This window comes from Mesoplodon bidens, assembly GCF_964165515.1.
Source record: "Mesoplodon bidens genome assembly, chromosome: 9".
Lineage (NCBI taxonomy): Eukaryota > Metazoa > Chordata > Mammalia > Artiodactyla > Ziphiidae > Mesoplodon > Mesoplodon bidens.
In genome coordinates this window covers 48,627,213-48,648,625 of record NC_138166.1, presented here as the reverse complement: position 1 = coordinate 48,648,625, position 21,413 = coordinate 48,627,213, and the positions used below count along the sequence as shown (strand labels likewise).

The 21,413-nt window shown below is 37.3% G+C and overlaps 1 protein-coding gene across 2 annotated transcripts in view; it reads right to left on the bottom strand.

The window, feature by feature from the left end:
- SGCE (sarcoglycan epsilon) overlaps positions 1-21,413 on the bottom strand; it is a 68,818-nt gene that overhangs the window by 17,881 nt on the left and 29,524 nt on the right. For both annotated transcript variants that reach the window (XM_081244299.1, XM_081244298.1), the window contains 3 exons: positions 17,101-17,173; positions 12,554-12,752; positions 883-1,045 (listed from right to left, as the gene is read on the bottom strand). In XM_081244299.1, the coding sequence (XP_081100425.1) occupies positions 883-1,045; positions 12,554-12,752; positions 17,101-17,173 (435 nt within the window). The remainder of the gene's footprint in view (positions 1-882; positions 1,046-12,553; positions 12,753-17,100; positions 17,174-21,413) is intronic.

The window sequence follows — 21,413 nt, the reverse complement described above, 5'->3', positions numbered from 1 at the left end:
CAAGGGCCACAGGTGCTAAGTGCCACAGTGTGAGCAGTGTGTTCTCCCATCCTGGATCTGGGAAAAGTGCCTGCCGCTGGTTCTCTACGACATGAAGTGACAGTTGTGTTTATGTGTTGATATTTGTTCAAATGTCAACTTTAAACTTAGACCTAATTCACTCACCACCAATCATCAAGAGTTGACAGAAGTTAAATCTAAAGGTCGCTAGAGAAGTGGAACAACCTTCCTATCTTCCAGAAAGGAGGATCAAAAAAATTAATATAAATTATATATAAAATATCATATATACCTTTCACATATAGGAAATCTTACCCATATGTTCCTAAGTCCTTGAGCATGCTAAAAAAAAAAGTGATTTAGAAAGAAATATTTAATATTTACGGGGCTGGGGGTAAGAGTCTAAATTTTCTCTGCTTTTCCTTTCATTCCTTGGTCTCTCCCTACAATCTGCGTTTCTAGGACATTGAATCATAGCACAATATCGCTTTATTTCAGATTTGTGATTGCACTCCAGTCTCCCCTTCCCAAGTGGGACAGTGGCAGCATATCTGAGGCTTCCTGCACATGTCACACTGACTCCAAAATCTATCTTGACTTAGCAGCCACCTGGATGTCCAGGGGGAACACTTGGACCACCTGCCAAGGTAATCTGGCCCCCACAACTAATCAAGAGTAGACTGAGTACAAAAGTGGAGGTACTATTTCTTAAATGGATGCACTTTCAACGGACTTGCCAAATCCTTAAAGTCAAGGGAAGTCAACGGCAGTTAACAAAGTAAACCCAGGATTTGTTCCTAAAAGCAATTCAGGTTTTAGTCAAATGCTATCTCCAGCCACATCACTTCTAATTACATTTGCAAAAACAAAATAAAGACTCACCAACGAAATTTTGCACCAGTCGATGTAAAATTGAGTACGAAATTTTTTATCACATGTTATTACAGGCTCCATTTCTTGACTGCATCTCAATTGATTCTGCGGATTTTCAACTTCTCGTAAACAAGAAGAAAATGGGACGTCAGCACCAACCATGACATAAACGCTGCAAAAATGTGAAACACTCAGGTTATCCTTTAAGAAAATTGGAAACACTGAAAAACAATCTACCCTGAAAGCAGGATTTATCCTTTTGAATTGAGGGATTATCTACAATCATCCCTAAGGTAGGGGCCTGGGCTTTAAAAGCAGTGATTCATGTAGGGGCTTCTTTTCATTCTTTCCTTTATTCAACCAATATTTACTGGGTGCTTTGGTGTACGAGACACTCTCTTGATTCCCTGTTAATTTCTAAAAATTTTTTCACCCTATTTAATTCAAAATAATCATGTATCATATTTCGATTACAATATTTGGTAGACTACATTCAAAAATATTCTTAAAGTAAGTTGTTTAGAAAATAATTTTATCACTAAAATAATTATCATTATTCATCTGATTTCATTTTTAATAATACTGTGATATTACATCCTGGAGGTGTGGAGCTGTAGGCAGACTTCTCCATTCTACCTAGAGTTTTGTTCATCAGCTTTCCTACTGCAGAGACCCCTACTGTTAGGTTCCTCATTATAAGGTCCCTCAATCTTTAAGAAGCTAATATAAAAGAAAAACTATTTTTTGGTAAATACAAATTAGGCAAACAAAATGTATTTTCTTGATGTGTATCTTGGCAACTAGGGGAAAAGAACCCTATTCAATTTGCCAGTAAGAGTTTCACAATAAAAGTGAAGATAGTGATAATAGCATTTAAATAATCTTGGAGCAGTTTAAGAAGGTAGAAATTTCATAGTTTTTTTCCAAAAGAAAAGGGAAAAGCAGGAAATTACTCTAAATAAATATTATTTCTTTTCCTAATGACAATGCTATAACTACTTACAAAATGGAATAAACCCATCAAAATTCCAGCTGTCTTCTTTGCAGAAACTGACAAACTGATCTTAAAATTCATATGGAAATTCAAGGGACCCACCCACACACAAAATTCTTGAAAAAGAAAAACAAAGTTGGAAGACTCACAATTACCAACTTCAAAACTTACTATAAAGCAGTAGTAATGAAGATAGTGTGGTACTATCGTTAAGGCTTGGCATGTAGATCAGTGGAATAGAATTCAGAGTCCAAAAATAAAATCTTTAGTAAATTGATTTTGTCACAGGTGCCAAGACAATTCAATGGGGGAAAGAATAGTTTTACAACAAATGGTACCAAAACAACTGGATATCCACATGCAAAAAAAAGAAGATGGACTCCCATCTCACACCATATAAAAATTTACTCAAAAAAATCAAAGACTTAAATGTAAGAGCTAAAACTATTAAACTGAGAAGAAAGCAGACACAATTTTTAATGACCTTGAATTAAGCAACAGTTTCTTCGATATGACACCAAAAGTTCCAGCAATAACAGGAAAAAATAGATAAATTGGATTCTATCAAATTTTAAAACTTTGTGCTTCAAAGGACATCATCAAGAAAGTGAAACGGCAACCCACAGAACAAAAGAAAATCTTTACAAGTCATATGTCTAATAAGCAACTTATACCTACAACATATAAAAGACTCTAACAATTCCATAACAAAGAGACAGATAATCCAATTTCAGAATGACAAAGGATCTGAACTGATATTTCTCCAAAGATGACATACAAATGTCCAATAAGTGCATGAAAAGATGCTCAACATCATTAGCCATCAGCAAAATAGAAATCAAAACCACAATGAGATACCACTTCACACCCATTAGAATGGCTACAATGAAAAAGACAGATAGTAGGAAGTGCTAGCAAGGATGGGGAGAAACTGGAACTCTCCTACTCTGCTGGTGGGAATGGAAAATGGTGCAACTGCTTGGAAGACAGCCTGGCAGTTCAAGAGGTTAAATACAGAGTTACAATATATCTCAGCAATTCCACTCCTAAGTATATACCCTAAGAGAAACTTAAATATATGCCTACCAAAAAGCTTGTACATAAATGTTCACAGCAACATTCTTCTTAATAGTCAAAAAGTGGAAACAATCCAAATGCTCATCAACTAATGAATGGATAAAAAGTAAAGTATCCATACTTTACTCAGCCATAAAATGGAATGAAGTACTGTACACGCTACAACATGGATGAACCTTGAAAACAATATGCTAAGTGGCAGAAGTTGGTCACAAAAGACCACATATTGTATGATTCCATTGATATGAAAATGTCCAGAATTTGAAAATTTATAGACAGCAAGTAAATAAATGGTGGTTGCCTAGGGCTGGGGATTGTGGTGGTGGTGACTGTTAATGGGTGTGAGAGGGGAATGTTGGGAGGATAAAAATGCTCTAAAATTGACTGTGGTAATGACTGTACAATTTTGTCAATAAACTAAACCCATTGAGTTATATATACTTTAAATAGGTGAATTGTATAGTATGTAAAGTATATCTCAATAAAAAAGCTGTTTTTTAAAGAAATGAAATGAAATAAAAGTATGGCACAAAAATTCAAAGGTATGTAAGTATGAAGTCACACACTTAATTGACAACTGTGTCCCAGAGTACCATTACACAGATTCATTTGATTGCTCTTTATGTCAATTTTGTATTTGGACTTAATTTGAAAAATTTTTTAAAAACTATGGTGTCTTTGGGAGACAAATAGTATATAATGGATTGAAATTTAAAATCAAGATAAACATTTATAAGTTCAGAAAAAGTAGATATAAGAAACCACTGGTGGGGCTTCCCTGGTGGCGCAGTGGTTAAGAGTCTGCCTGCCGATGCAGGGGACACGGGTTCGTGCCCTGGTCCGGGAGGATCCCACATGCCGCGGAGCGGCTAGGCCCGTGAGCCACGGCCGCTGAGCCTGTGCATCTGGAGCCTGTGCTCCGCAATGGGAGAGGCCACAACAGTGAGAGGCCTGCATACCGCAAAAAAAAAAAAAAAAAAGAAACCACTGGTAAAGAATTTTGATAATTAGTGAATAGAAACACATTCCATTTACAGGAATATTACTCAGCCATAAAAAAGAACAAAATAATGCCATTTGCAGCAACATGGATGGACCTAGAGATTGTCATACTGAGTGAAGTAAGTCATACAGAGAAAGACAAATATCATATGATATCATTTATATGTGGAATCTAAAAAAACGGTACAAATGAATTTATTTACAAAACGGAAAAAGAGTCACAGATAGACTTGTAGACTTGTAGACTTGTAGACTTGTAGAATACAAGCTTATGTATGGTTACCAAGGCGGAAAGGGGATGGGGTGGGGGGAAGGGATAAACTGGGAGATTGGGATTGACATATATACACTAGTATATAAAAAATAGATAACTAATAAGGGCCTACTGTATAGCGCAGGGAACTCTTCTCAATACTCTGTAATGACCCATGTGGGAAACGAATCTAAAAAAGAGTGGATATATGTATACGTATAACTGATTCACTTTGCTGTACAGCAGAAACTAACACAACATTGTAAATCAACTACACTACAATAAAAATTTTTTAAAAAGAAATATATTCCATTTACAACAATTTGTTAACTTTTAAGCTTCATATAAAGCCAATTTCTATCCCCTTATTAACTGCTTAGCAAAGACCATATTTTTCCTTGATAACTGTGAAATATATTTGTAAATACAGAAATAAAATAAATATTTTTAAAACTGTTAGAAGTTCTCTTGCTTTTACATAACATTGATTTGCATTTATAATTAGTAAGATTTTAAATTAATTCACTTCAAGATAACATAAATAGGCATAAGCATATGTTTTGGGTGCTTTGAAATGTTTTATTTTTTTCCTCAAATAATAAAAGCAATATAAAAACATTACATAAAACGTGGGACATAAAAACAATTAATTTCTAATACCAAGATCACGATTTTCATTTTCCAATGTACCTTGCAGAATACTTTTCAAGTGCATATATTTTAGCCTAATTGCAATCAATCTCTAAAATATAATTTTGTATCCTGCTTTTTCACTTAATGCGTCATAAGCATTTACCATATTGTACAGTCTTTGTAATTATATTTTTATAGAAGTATAATTTTTAAGTGCACACGATTTATTCAGTAATTATTTCAGAGTTGGACACGTAAGTTGCTTCTCATTTTTTGATGTTATAAATAATATTGTAAAGACTATCTCTGTGCATATTCTTTAATGTTACTATCTTAAAAGAGATGCCTAGAAGTGGAAACATTTTTATGACAGTTGACACATACTGCCAAACTACTTTCTTCTCTACTTGGATGATCCAGAAGCTTCACAAACTTAATATGTTCCGAACTGAGCTCATCATTACCCCACCCCACCTCCACCTGTTGCTCCTTCCATCATCTTCTCTCTTGGTGATTGGCATGGCCAGATGCTCAAGCACCATCATCTTTGACTCCTGTCCTTTTCCCTACACATTCAATCTATCATCAGTCTCTGACATTTACCCTGAAAGAACTCTCATACACACCTGTCCACTTTGTTCCATCCCACTACCACCCAGTTCTAGTCACTGTCACTTTCCACAGGGAGTGAAGCAACAGCCCCTTGATTGTTCTCCTTGAACCCAGTCTCTCTCACTGTTCTCAGGGAGCCTATCTGCAGAATGAATGATACCAGTTTAAAAACAGAAGCAACTGTATATTTGAAAGTTGCTAAGAGAGTAGTTCTTAAAAGTTCTCATCACAAGAAAAAAAATTGTATCTATGTGAGGTGTCGGAGGTTAACTAAAGTTACTGTGGTGATCATTTTGCAATATATACTTATATCAAATCTTGATGCTGTACACCTTAAACTTATCCAATGTTATATCATCAATTATATCACAATAAAACGGGAAAAATAAATAAGTTAATAAATAAAATGCAAACACACTACTCAAGAGAAGTAGATACTGGATTTGCCTTGTAAGTCAAAAAAACGTGTATTTATTGTTTCTTTTATAGAGCCAGTAAGTTTCAACATGTTGGCTTTTCAAAAAAATAATTTTGTACGAGGCCGTGTATAACAATTATAATTCTATGCTATACATGCTAAAATACATTTTTCATAATCTGCTGTTTTCCCAGATCTTTGACATGCAGCTTTTTTTGATTTGCAGCTATTGTGATAGGCTAGCTTTTTGATAGGCAGAAATTTAAAATTTTTATGAAGTGAAAGGAGGATGATCTTTACCTTTATGACCATAGCCACATGTTTTCAAACTTTGAAATATATGTAAACAGATGGGATGGGAGTATATTATCAAGTTCAAGGCTCTCAAGCAATGTTAACAAAACATGGTGACTCACAATCTTAGGCACTGGGTACTCTGAATAAAATTTGTTCCTTACGAAGGATTTTTTCTTCCAATTTGAACAACTCAATTTCCCTTTAGGTAAAACGCATTTACTGAGTCCTTTACACACATACAATGTGGAGAACCGCGTTACAGGTAAAAAAATTTAAGTCAAGGGCTTCCCTGGTGGCACAGTGGTTAAGCATCCACCTGCCAATGCAGGGGCCACGGATTTGAGCCCTGGTCTGGGAAGATCCCATCCCACATGCTATGGAGCAACTAAGCCCGTGCGCCACAACTACTGAGCCTGTGCTCTAGAGCCCGCAAGCCACAACTACTGAAGCCCACGTGCCTAGAGCACGTGCTCCCAACAAGAGAAGCCACCGCGATGAGAAGCCCACACACTGCAACGAAGAGGAGCCCCCGCTCACCGCAACTAGAGAAAGCCTGAGCACAGCAACGAAGACCCAACACAGCCAAAAATAAAAATAAAATAAAATAAATTTATAAAAAAAAACAATTTAAGTCAAAACTCTGTTTTTTTTCAGCAACAGCCAGATAAACAGATCCAGTGATTGTATTTTTTAACCTAATTGTCCAAGTAATGAATGTATTTTGTTCCTTATTTTATGTATATAGGAGACAAGGGACAGTTTAGAGAAGAAAGTGTCCACATATGCTACATGCTGCCTGGGAACTCTTGAGCTCTTAAAAGAAAATGCATCATGATTCCTGCCTCTCTGCTCCACCCCACTTCTTTGTTCTGTGCATATCAGTCAATCAAAAAATAAGATGAAAAATAAAGAAGAAATAAAACTAAATAAAGAATCTAATTCAGAATAAGAAATAAAACAGAATAAGGTCACTTCTGGACTCTAGTTCTACTGCTTGTTACTCATCTTTACTGGAGAAGGGATGAACTATCTTAACAGAAGAGGGAACTGGCACACAAGGCTCAGACCTTTCTGGAGTTTTTTGTGGGAGGATTTTCCTGCTTGCAGAAAGGAGGCATTTAGGTTTGGTCTATTCTTTCAGCCATGTGGTAGGGCTTAGCAGGCCTACTTGCTAAAATGAAAATTTTAATACAAACCATTTTCTTCAAAGTTCCCTAGTGCTTCAAGATAAAAACCCAAACAATTCTTCCAGGTGTACAAGGCCTTACATGGTCTGGTCTTTGCCTCTTTGGTCATTATCATTTCTGGATCCCTGTCCCCCATTTCCACACAAAGCAGGTTTCCAAATTGACCAGGCTTCCTCCTACCTAATGGATTTTGCCCAAGCTGTTCCTCTGCCTAGACTCTCGCTTTCTCATTTTTTGAGCTGGCTAACTTGTACTCATATTTTAAACTTAAATCAGGTTTCATCTCCTCTATGAACACTTTGACATGGACCAGAAGTGCGAGAGGAGCCGTCTCTGTGAATACCTCAACTGTGATAGGTACCACACTGCTTTCTAATTATCTGATTACTTGCCTGGTCCCTAATAGATGTGAGCATAGACTGCATTCTTTAAAATCACTGTACCCTAGAGACTAATACATTATTCCCCCATAAAAAAATACTTAATAAATGCTAAACTATGAAAGAAAAAAAATGAATCTACGCCTAGAACTTAGAAGAATAGATATTAAAGAAATACAGTTACAGACATATAAGTTAGACATATAGTTGCATTGATATTAAAAATTTATTTATTTTTATACTTATAAAAATGGACTAATATTGGTTTCCAATTTTTACTTTATTAAGCCTTTTTTTCAAAAATTCCAATTTCACATCACCATCATTCCCTAAAAGAAAGAATAGTTGCATCAAAAACATAGGAGGGGGCTTCCCTGGTGGCGCAGTGGTTGAGAGTCTGCCTGCCAATGCAGGGGATGCGGGTTCGTGCCCCGGTCTGGGAAGATCCCACATGCCACGGAGCGGCTAGGCCCGTGAGCCATGGCCGCTGAACCTGCGCGTCCGGAGCCTGTGCTCCGCAATGGGAGAGGCCACAACAGTGAGAGGCCCGCATACCGCAAAAAAAACAAAAACAAAAACAAAAAAACATAGGAGGCACGTTATTTAAGAATTAAAGACTGGTCTTCCCTGGTGGTGCAGTGGTTGAGAGTCCCCCTGCCGATGCAGGGGACAGGGGTTCGTGCCCCGGTCTGGGAAGATCCCACATGCCGCGGAGCGGCTGGGCCCGTGAGCCATGGCCGCTGAGCCTGAGCGTCCGGAGCCTGTGCTCCGCAACGGGAGAGGCCACAACAGTGAGAGATCCGCGTACCGCAAAAAAAAAAAAAGAATTAAAGACTATCTTGTAAATCACCAAACATGGGGACAGATTCAGCAGAGCACGACAGACTGGCCTAGGACCATGACCTTGCATCAGAGCAGGCTTTGGCAGCCTTTGACTTACATTCTCTTCTTCAAGGGTAACTTCTCTCTGAGCCCTTTACAGGGCAAAAAGCAGACAATTGATTAGAGGGAGTACTTTGTGAGACTGTCTAGAGAATAAACTAGGATCCTCTGTTGTTGACTGAGGATAGATCCACATGCTTTGGTAACAGAGGAAACAGTGGTAGGTTTGACAATCTCTTATGAAAAGTGAGTATATTCTTTAATCCTCACACCCCGTCATTCCCTTCCTAACCACCATTTACACCGCATCACTCACCCTGAGTTGGCAGCTCTGCCATGCCCAGAATGAAACATGAACCTGCTCCTCTTTCCACGAGCTTTATCCCAGGCTAAATGCATCCATGAGTCCTTAGCCTCTGGCTCAGTGTCAAGAGCAAAGCAACCCTAAGTCCACACCCAGAGAGAGCACAGTTGCCCTGAGGTTATGGGTCTGGAAAGTGAAAGGGAATCTTTTCAGGAGGTTTAGGGTTCCTTTGCAGGAGCTTACTCACTTTGAAGGAAATCTTTATAATTGTTTTCTGTTAGATTTAGAAGAAGTTTAAAGGCTGTCAGTGAGGTCGGCAGAGATGAAAAAAATGCACATCAAGAAGGACGAGGAGCTGGGATGCTGTAGAGGGGGTTCTTGACGACTGACATTTAAAGGCACTTTGGGCCGTGGAAGGGCTGTTGGTTTACTCTGAGGGTCTACTACTGGGAGCTCCTCTTTGTCTTCTGCTGTTGGTTTGAGTAACATGGAAAAGTTTGCAGTTAGTAAATTGTGACTGCCATGCGTAATAGGAAATACTTTCAAGGAGTTTTTTTTTTTTTTTTAATCAGAGACTGAGACTTATGCAAAATATTAAGCAGAACACGGTTATTAGGTATTTAATTAACACTTTGAAGTGTATAAATATATTTTTAAATAAAATTTTAGAAAATAAAGGGATGCAATTCCTTTGCATCTCTGATCCCACCCTCAATCTTTTCAACATTTCTTTTTTTTTTTTGCGGTACGTGGGCCTCTCACTGTTGTGGCCTCTCCCGTTGCGAAGCACAGGCTCTGGACGCGCAGGCTCAGCGGCCATGGCTCACAGGCCCAGCCGCTCCGTGGCATGTGGGATCTTCCCGGACCGGGGCACGAACCCATGTCCCCTGGATCGGCAGGCGGACTCTCAACCACTGCGCCACCAGGGAAGCCCCTCAGTATTTCATTTTTAAAGAGATTTACAGTCCATGTTATTTTCAAAACAAAGTACAGAGGCAAAAAGTTTTGTAAGTGAATTAAGAATCATTTGGGGCTTCCCTGGTGGCGCAGTGGTTGAGAGTCCGCCTGCCGATGAAGGGGACATGGGTTCGTGCCCCGGTCCGGGAGGATCCCACATGCCGCGGAGCGGCTGGGCCCGTGAGCCATGGCCGCTGAGCCTGCGCGTCCGGAGCCTGTGCTCCGCAACGGGAGAGGCCACAACAGTGAGAGGCCCGTGTACCGCAAAAAAAAAAAAAAAAAAAAATCATGATATACACCATTAAAAAGAAAGGAAGGCACAAGAGATGAGTTAAACACTGGATTTCTTTCTAAATTTAAGGCAACAGGGTAAAAAAAAAAACCCTATTTTTGTTACCTTGACATTATGTAACAACCAAAGGAAATATGCAAAATCATTCCAAGGGACAAATTTTTCTCCTGCAATTATACTCAAGTAGGATCTTATTTCATTGGTGCACATATAGGGACACTGGAGTAACAGAGTCGGCACTGGGTACAATTTATAGAAATTCTATTTTAAAAGACTTATCATATGAATACTCTGTAAAGGTTGCAGCTTAACATTAAATTAAAACTCATGGAAAGCATTTCAAGTTGGGAAAGGATCTGAGACAACAGGGTCCAAATAAATGCCACGGGACTGACAGCACATGCCTCCCGCTAGCAGGTGCTGGGGGTCAGTCAGCTAATGACTGAATTCTCCAACAAGTACTTGTAGGACAAAAAATTCTGTTCTTAATTTAGAGTCACATGCTCAGGCCCAGCCCTAGACTCAAAGATCCTGAATCTCTAGGGGGAATCAGAGGCCAGGAACCTAGGTATATTGTTCATAAAGCTCTACTGGCAATTCTCAGGCTAGACATAGTTGCACAGCACTGTTTTAGGTCAGAGTTTGGTTTAGAGAGCTGTGAGTTCAATTTAGCCTAGTTGTTTCTTTTTTTTTCTTTTTTTTTTTTTGCGCGAGCCTCTCACTGTTGTGGCCTCTCCCGTTGCGGAGCACAGGCTCCGGACATGCAGGCTCAGCGGCCATGGCTCACGGGCCCAGCCGCTCTGCGGCATGTGGGATCCTCCCGGACCGGGGCATGAACCCGCGTCCCCTGCATCGGCAGGTGGACTCTCAACCACTGTGCCACCAGGGAAGCCCAAGCCTAGTTGTTTCTTAAAGTGCCTCTATGGGTGGGGTCTACACTACTGGTTAGAGAAGCGGTGAGCCCAGAAGAAAGCACAATTATGGAAAACTCTACCAATACCTGGTTTTCATGTTGTTTCCTCCAACATCTTTTGGTCATTGTTTTAACAATTACTGTGGAACACATAACCTTAAAAAACTGTTGAAAAGATTCCACATTTGGAGAATGTCTTCAGGGGAGATAGCCCTGTTCATCTCTTTCTATGGTCCTCCTTTAATTACTCATTGGGAAAGAGATCCATGTTGTACCTCTCAAGTAAAATTTTAAGCTCCAGAATTATGTTTTCATAGAGAAAGCCAACCAGCAGATGATAGGCAAGCGATAAAGCAACTATTTTCCTCCAAGCACTTCTATGTGTGCTTGACTGACTTCAAAATCCATTACTGTACCATACAAGGTACAATGTAATTCTGAAATCTGTAACTTGGACTTTGCAGCTCACTGCTTATCCTTTATCCCCCTTCGGACTTCTCGCTCATACCTCATCTATGTCTATTTGTGATCTTTTCCCTTCTCTCCAACAAAGTTCTCCTTTAAAGTTTCCCTTAAATTTGATTCTTATTAACCCAGATATTCCAGTTCATTCCAGATATCATCTGTACAAATGTTACCAAGAATATGGATAAACGAAGAGTTGGAAAAGGACATGCTACTTAAAATATGATTTATTCCGTATCTTGCACATTTATAGGATTGTTTTTTTTAAAAGGCAGACCTGCCTCAACTTACAGAACAGAAATTAAACAGCAAAATTTCATTTGACATTGACATTTGATCTGTCAGTGTACCCAGGCATAAGGAGTGTTTCATAACCTCTACAAGAATGTAAGTCATACTCTGTAAGGCTTGAGGATAGACAAGTCCCTTTCAAATGCATTGTCTCGTTTAATCATTACAACAACCCTGAGGGAGAGAGTTTAGTCCCCATTGGAGCAGGTGAGGAAGTTGAAGCCCAGAGGAGTGCAGCAGTTTGCCCAGTGTCACCCAGCTTGTGAGTGACAAGGCCAGGCTTTAGGAATGGGTTTCAAATCCACCCCAGCCATCAATCACCACCACATGGTGGAAAGAATGTTAAAGGCGAAGAAATAGTTTCCTAGAATAAAGTTACAGCAGTCTGTGCATCCTCCTGCAGCTGATAACTGGGGCATCAATTTCCTTTGAAATTCAGGACCCTAAATAAACAGCTTCTCTATGGAAGGTACAAAAGACTTAGTGCTGTAATTTATGATGTGGATCCTGATCTACGATTAGATTTCACAGGACCTGGAACATCAGATATAAAGAACCATTAATGCAATCTCTTTGTCAATACAGAAAATTGCTAGTTTTTTCATATCTTTACAATAACTATTTCTTATTAAAAAGAAAAATGCAATAGGCCATCTTCCATCTATAATAAGTTTGATAAGATCACCATATTTAAAAATCCATACTTAAGGCAAGTCTGCTTACCCCTCCTTCATGTCATTGATGGGAAGCGGAACCCTGCCGCCCCTGTCTAGAGCTGATGTGATGTTTATGGCGTTCAGGCGCTCTGGCTGCCACACATTTTTCACGGCCCCAAGAAAGTCTCCGAGAACCTCGCTGGCCAACATTTCTTCTACGTTCATATTTTTAATGAAGAATTCTGCTTGATATGGTAACGGGAAGTCTAATTTTGGTGAAAAAGGGTATGCATATCTTTAATGAAGTAGTCTTTTGAAAGGGAAACAAAAGAACCATTTGAGATTTGTTGATTTCTGTCACAATCCTGGCTTTCGGGAACGATATTATTACTGACTTTAAAGGCTTTCTATATAACAGAGGATATATCTAAAAGCATGACGTACATTAGACCCAGAATTTTATCTACAATGTAATTAAATCTAAGGGACAGCAGGGCAATTCACAATTAGAGAAAAAAAATAAAAAGGAAAAGAAAAAAATGTCAAATCTCAAATCTGTCGCTAACTTGCCAGTGACGTGCCAGCCTCCTTGTCCTGTCAATGTACCCAGGTAGAAGGAGCATTTCCAGAACTTAGAAAAGTATTTTGTACTTGTAGTGTTTTAAAGCTGACAGATCTTCAAATACATTGTTTAATTTAATCATTACAATCCTACGTAGTGCTATTTCCCATTTGAACAAAGGAGGAAGCTGAAGAACACAGCACCATCCTTTCTAAATAGAGAAGACATGGCAAATATCTATACTTGCTTGTGGGCTGCTTATATATGATATGGAAAACCATATTTTTAATTTGCAGTGTTGCTGATCTTTTTAGAGCATGCTAAAACATCACATTTTATTAAAGTAAATATTGATTGTATTTTCAATAAGAACTTTGAAATCATAGCTATTTCATTCTTTGGATCACTCCATAATTAAATATTCTAGAGAAATAATATTTTAAATTTCTCATGAAATTCCATATCTCACATTGTTAGAGATTTAGTTAGCTTTTTCCCTCTCCAATGTCTCATCAATAATTTCCCTCTAAAGATGCCAAAATGAATATTTTAAACCAACCAATGTCCCATTCAGACTCTCAATATAAGAAACTTTAAATAAATATAATTTATTTCAGCTTCTCAAATGTTACTCTTCAATTACAAACTATCATTTCCTGTATTCCGGTTGTTCTGTTAAGACAAAGGATAGCTTTCTTTTTGTTTAGTAATATTTCTGTAAGAATAAAGGCTACTTTTTTTGAATACTTACTACGAGGCAGGCCAAGCTAAGGGAAAGAGGTGAATTACCGTATTTAACACTCACAAGCAGAAGGTAAGCAGGTACTTGTATTTTTCTCCATACTTTCAGAAAGGGAAGCTGATCTTTGATCATTTGAATTTACCTCATATGATTTTTATCTAAGCTAAAAGAGACTGTATATATAAAGTGCTCAATGGAGCTCCCAATATAGAGTAAGAACTGAGAAAATGGTAAACTTTAGCAATTCTTACAATAATATGCACAAGTTAATTAGTTGGATTCTGCCCTTTACTTAAAAAGGAAAAAAAGTACGTCTGGACTATACACGGATTTAAAGTCCCCAACAATAATTATATTATGTATATCCTCTGACTTATTTCATTAAAACTCATGTACTATATGTTCTTATTTCTTATACTATTCTTATCCCATGTACTATTCCATTCTTATTTAATAAACAAAAAACTAAAATTATACGATAAATAACTGAAACCTTGATGACTTCATTTATTATCAAGCCTCTTTAATATTAAAGGACATTTGATGCCAGAGATGAAGTCAAGGAGATATTCTGGCTTTCGAGTTTTCAGGAGAGTTTTCTGGAGTGTGGTGTCTCTCCCTAAAGACTAAGTTTTTCAAAGCCCTAATCACAGAAGGCTCTTTACTCATCCCCTACCCTGTAATTTATTCTGCTTATGATTTTGTTAGATTTGTTTGATGTATGGCCCATCTGCAATCTTCTAAAATATGCTATGTTTATTCTCTTTTATGTAGATAAGTTTCCTGTTTTATACTGATACATTTCCTGTTTTATACAGATAAACAGGAGCTTAATCATGCTACATTTTTCCCCATACTGAGAAACAGTCATGCAGAAAAATGTCATGAAGAACAGTTTCTTGGCAATAAATAATATTTATAAATAATACCAAGTATAGTTTTTGGGTATGCTAGAAGTCTATCATCTATTAATTTCATTCAGTGAAATTTTTCTTAAAAAGCGTACAGAACTTTTTCCTTATTATCAGTGCTACTCCTTGGAGAACTGTTACTTGGCTTTCCCTAATCCATGTGACCCTCCATGGCTCCTTTCTGAGACTTGCGGCTGCCACGCCCTCTGAGGCTCCAGGCTGTGCAGCTGCCTGCCGTCTACCCGGCCAAGTGCTGCTGCCAGGCCTCCCAGAGATGAGTCACAGTAGCTTTCTAACTTTGGGGAAATCCCATGCCTGCTATATTTGGATATCACAGAGGCCAAGGGAACAGTAGGCCAACAGATTGGTGGCAGGCCTCTGAGGCACTAAACCCAATTTAGAGAATCACTCTATGTACTCTTCTTGAGCTCCATGCTGTATGATTCTACATGACTAATTTCCCATTAGGTCTCCCAGAGCAGGAGACTGCTGGGCAGGGAGTTGCACTGAGCATGGTTATCCGGATATTCAACCCTTGTTACTTCTTTCCTAACCTTATCCGGGAGAAACGGCATGTGTACAGGCCATGCTCAAAGATGTACGTCCTAGTGTCCACATGCATTCCACCGAGACAAGCAAGGAAAAATGCCTGCCATTTGGTGCACTGATTTTCAGAGTTTGGGCCACTGACCCTTATGTAAAAGGAGGCTTTCAAAACCCACGTACTCGTGCTCCCTCAACCCTGATTTAAATAAGTAGCCCCTAATGCCAACTTTCAATCCTTCAGTCATCTAACAGTCTTACATTAGTATCTGCTTGAACATGGGTCCCCGCATGTGTACTATGTATTGAGTACACGTGTGTGGACCCATGTACTCTGTATTGACAGATGCCTGTGTACTCTGTATTGACAGGACTGAGACCAGACTTGAGAAGGAGGAGATTCAAAACTGCAGACCAGGCTACCTTTCAGTTTGTAGGGGCTCCCATACCTGACAAAGGGTTTTGAGTCCCTCTGAGAGCATAATAGTGAGGTTAGTGGTCCAAGCCCACTGCAATGGAAGTATATAACTAAACTGATGGATTCCCAAGGAGAAAGGGAACTTCGCAACCATTCTGCTCATTAAAGGTATTCCAAATTCTACAAGGACAGCTTGGACTGGATGCAAGTATCCAATTACAATTGGAGTCAAGAATAAAAATCTCCTTGATCCAAACATGAATACCTTCCAAAAGCCCTTGGGAAGTGGAAAAGTGGGTAGAGAGTCTTCTGTCCAGGCCAAAGGAACTGGTACTTGGACTTTCTTTTCATATATGAAGGTCATTTTAAATTTTAAACTAGCACATTTGTTGTCTGCAATTATTACAGCTAAAATGCCTGGGAAAAAACTCATGTTAAGGGTTTCAAAACCTTCCAGCAATCTTCTCCCCAGTTATGTACTGCATTATCGATTCTATCGAAATTGCTTTCTTTCATATACTGTAAAGGTAATTTTTAAGTCAGCCTTTACTGAATTATTATGAATTCAAAATTAGTAGGCTCTGATAAAATGTGTTGTGTTTGCTTATTTGTTTTCAATCGTACTAGTAAATAGAAGTAAGAATTTTCCTATCCAGGATGCACAACTGTTTTGCTGTTTTGGGGAGAAAAATGCTATATCAGTTCTTCTCCTGTCACCCTCATAAATGATATCTGGTATAGTATCCCATGATTTATAAACTTTAACCACAAAGTGTTTAGTGGTATGTATTTCTCCCATTGAATGCCAAAACAGGATCAGAATATTTGAGAGTGTAATTCTTGGAATCTCTCCTGTGTCCCTAACCTTCTAAATCCCTAGGCATCATTTACAATTCAAGCATGTGTAACAATAAATTGTTGTTGGACTCCAGCAATTACAGATGCATGATTAGCTATTCAGAAAGGAGACTGTGACCCAAATTATGGTTTATTTCTGTCCATCAACAGCTCTTTATCATCATATACAACCAGACTACCACCGATGATAGGTTTCAAAGTAAAATAATACCAATCATGCATTCTATGATCAGCCCTATGTCAAGCACATTTTGAGACTTAAATGATGGCATTCTTACCTCAGACTTATGAGAGAAATAGTATTCTTAGTCTCACTTTACAGATGATTTAACCAAGGCCTGGAGAAAATAAGTGGCCTCTATATTTGGTTCCCTACCCTGAGGTTTTCAGCACCAAAACACATCATGATATTTTATAATGAATTAAATATTGCTTAGTTTTCTACATTTTACTATTTCATTAGTTACAGTAAGTATGTGGTGCTTTAAAATCCTTAACTATGTTTTACATACATATAAAATATAATGAAATACTTCTTGCAAATAAGGAAACAATCAGCAACGTATTTTTCCATACCTACCTTCTGCTGACATTATATTAATTATCAAATTATGCCTTGCAGTCTCAAAGGTACGCCTATTGTAGGCAGTTATCTGTTAGAAAAAGAAAGTCATATTAAAGAAGTAAAATGTTATTTGGAAAACGAAATTCATTAAAGACAAAATGAAAACAAATTGTCATTCTTTCCATTTTCATTATTTGTTTATATACTTACAAAATATTCCCTCTCTGGACAAGAATCCAGAGCTTTTAGCAATATTGTGGGAAAACAGATAATTAGGTCTATTTAACATGCTAAAACAACAAGTTAAAATCAGAAAAACCCTTTTATAGAAGACTGTTAAGTGCCAGTAGCAATGCAGATGCATCATTAGTAAATGGATTAACCATTACGAATTACTTACCAGAGCTGTTCTAAAATTTCAAAAAAGCCAAAACAATATATCTGTGTACTTTTAAATGGAGCTTAAGGATCATACCAGAAAGTACACTTTAAAACAAGCACATCTCTGTTTTGTTTGCATTCAGTACTAAACTGCACACCAACCAGTCAAGAAATGTCACGAACCCTTTGGAAATCATATCTCACAATGGGAGTGGAGCAGTAAGGATCACAGTCTGAGAAGCTGATGGCAAATGCTCAAAAACACAAATCAATCCCTTCACAGAGTCAAATATTAGTAAATGTTTGCAGAGCCAATGAACTTACATCAAAGTCAATTCAGAAACAGCCACTGCAAACAACAAACAAAGCAAAGGCCAACAACAGGATATGGCTTCAAAAATCAAGGAATAATTAACTTTATAACAGATATTAAATCACTCAGACAGGCCTGCAGTACCTCAAAAAAACCCCAAATGATTGTGTAAAAGTCTTAGCATCCCAGCACTAGCCTTCTGGCAGTAACTGCAGCTGTAGTTGACACTGAGACAAAAAAGACAAAACTGACGCAAACTGAAAAGAAATATCTTGCATATTTAAAAACAAGTATCGAAGATTTTAATAGCATCACATATGAGCTTTAAATAAAATACATTACACTCATCAGAAATAATATTTGAGAGAACAGTGAAAATCAGAATTTTGGAATAAAAAATTCCAAACCTTTAACAATATTTCAAAGTACATATTCTGAAATGTGTATTATTCCACAAAGATAAAAGCACTTATCTCTCCACAATTTGTCAAATTTCTTTTGGATTTAATGACTTCTTTGCTGCTCTCTATTGGGACACATGATCAATTAGGTTCACATTGAACACTAAAATTAAGACTAGTCATTAAAATTAACGAGGCATTATTGTTCACAAGCAAATGAAGAAATGCAAAAACATTTGAGAATCCTCATGATTTTAAAAGTTTACCCTGCAAAAAATTTAATAATATTCTCAGTGGAAAAAAAAATACTAGATACTATTTGTTATAATATCTCAAAGCTAATGCTCAGAAAAAAAGGTTAAACATTTTCAGATTAATGGCAATATTTTTCTGGCTAGCCTTCCCATAATTATCACAAATTTCATTATTGTAAATTTCATAAATTCTAATAAGTTTTTTTAAATCAGAGGCTACACAAGAGAGTGAAGAACCTTTCATGAATCCAGAGGAAGAATTTTATTACCTGAATTTATATTTAATGCTTAATTTTAACAGCTGTAACAGAATGCAATTCTTCTATGACTTCTAATGAGATATTTAAATACTGTAATATCCTCAATCGAATTCTACTTATCATGATGATGTGAAGCCCTTCATAGCAAAGAGGTATGCATGTTTGTGCACTTTCTGATCCCCTATTTCTAAAATAGTGGCTGATCTATTTTAGATGCTTAATAAGTAGCTACTGAATAAATTAATTAGTGGATGTATATGATTAAATATTAGTTTAAGATATGCAAAATCTTTTGACTATATTATTAATAGAATATTTTTAAACACTGAAAATGTTATTATATATGGATGTAGAAATGAGTTATTTACAGATAAATCAATACTTGTGTTAGATGAAAGATATGCTAAGTTTTCATAATCTTTTTTTAAATTTTATTTATTTATTTATTTATTTATTTATTTATTGGCTGCATTGGGTCTTTGTTGCTGCGCTTAGGCTTCCTCTACTTGTGGCAAGCGGGGGCTACTCTTCGTTACGGTGCACGGGCTTCTCACTGTGGTGGCTTCTCTTGTTGTGGAGCACGGGCTCTAGGTGCACGGGCTTCAGTAGTTGTGGCCGTGGGCTCTAGAGCTCGGGCTCAGTAGCTGTGGTGCACAGGCTTAGTTGCTCCACGGCATGTGGGATCTTCCTGGACCAGGGCTCTAACCCGTGTCCCCTGCACTGACAGGCAGATTCTCAACCACTGCACCATCAGGGAAGCCCTCATCATCTTTTTAGATATTATTTGATACATATTCATAACATTGTATGTTGGTAGTAAGGTATAAGGCACCCCTGTGAATCCTGGTTCAACACGTGTTTCTCTCCTACCCTAGCCTCTTGCCTCTCTCCAACCAGAGTAACCATTTTGGATTTTGTGTTTATCATCCCATCCATTTTAAATATAGTTTTATTATCCATACATGTATGCTTAAAATATATTGTCCATTTTTCTGGTTTTTGAGCACCTATAAAAATAGTAAACTGTATGCAGTCTTCTGGGGTTTGTTTGGTTTTTTTCAACATTACATTAAAAACATTCATTCACGTTGCCAGGCAAGCTTAAGTTCATTGCTGCTGTAAATGTTCACTGTGTGAATACTCCACAATTTATCTATTCTCTTGCTGCTGGACTTCTGGATCTCAATTGGTTTGTGGGTTTCCAGTGTTTTCCTATACAAACATTGCTCAGTGAACATGACTGTGCATGCCTTTGGGTGGACATTTGCAAGTGTTTTTTTCTTTTTTTTTTTTTTGGCCATGCTGCGTGGCTTGCAGGATCCTAGTTCCCTGACCAGGGACTGAACCCGGGTCACAGCAGTGAAAGCACCAAGTCTTAACCACTGGACCGTAAGGGAATTCCCTGCAACTGTTTAAGTGCATATCTGGAAGTGGGACTGCTAGATCATAGGGTACAGTGATACTCAGCTATGTGAAATATTCCATTTTCCAACCCAAATCCACTGCAATGACCTTTACTGAGGATAAAATTCTCACTGCGGTTTTAATTTGAATATTCCTCCTTACTGAGGAGTGTAAGTTTCTTTACTTAAATGGCATTGATGTCTCCTCTTTGGTGAAATGTCTGTTCATGTCTTTTTCTTATTGAAATTGCAGGAGTCCTTTTTTATATTTTACATACTTATCATTAGTCAGCTATATATATTTAAAATATCATCTTCCAGCTTGTGGGTTGTCTTTTCTTTAATGTTTTCTTTTGAACAGAAGTTCACAAGTTTAACATGGTAAAATTTATCAATCTTTTCTCTTAAATAAAAAAATTTAGGTGTTATTCAAGATATCTTTCCCTCCCCCAAACTCAGAAAGATACTCCTCTACAGTTTTATATAATAGTTAAAATTTTTGCTAAATCCTTAATCTACCTAGACATGAGTTTTGTATTTCCTGTAAAGCAAGAATCTAATTTTATGTTTGCCATATGCCGAGCACCAGTCAATAAACTGACCTCCTTTTCCCTAATCTGTGATCTTCGGCACCATCTCTTTAGACATATATCATTGTTCTTTATGTAGACGGATCTGTCTCTGGGCTCCCTATTTGGTTAATTTGTCTACCCCTGTATCAATACAAACTTATGATTGATTACTACATAGTTACAATAAATCTTGCTATCTGGAAAGGAAAGAAATCTTTCCCCTTTTTATTCTTCTCTAAGCATGTCTTGATTTTGCTTTATTATCTTCTTTATAAATTTTAGAATTAGTTGCCAAGTTCCATGAAATAACCTACTGAGATTCTTTTATTGGAACTGCATTGAATCTATAGATCAATTAGGGGGAAAGTGATGCTTTCATGATTTTCAGTGCTCCTATCCCTGAATGAAGTATCTTTTCATTTATATAGGCATTTTTAATATCAACAAAGTTTTATAATTTTCCCATACAGAACTTGCATACCTTCTGTTAGATTTATTCCAAGTACATTATAATTTTGCTGCTACTAAAAAAATGGTATCTTTTAAAAACATGTATTTTCCTCAGTACTTGTTATTTAATGAATAAATATAACTAAATTTTTTATATTGATCCCATAGCTTACTGCTAGGCTTTCTGAATATTTTAATAGCCTATAGACTCTTTATATCATTGACTATTCCATTTCTTCCTTTCGAATAGTTATAAATTTTTCTTTCTTTACTGTACTGGATAGGACTTCTAAT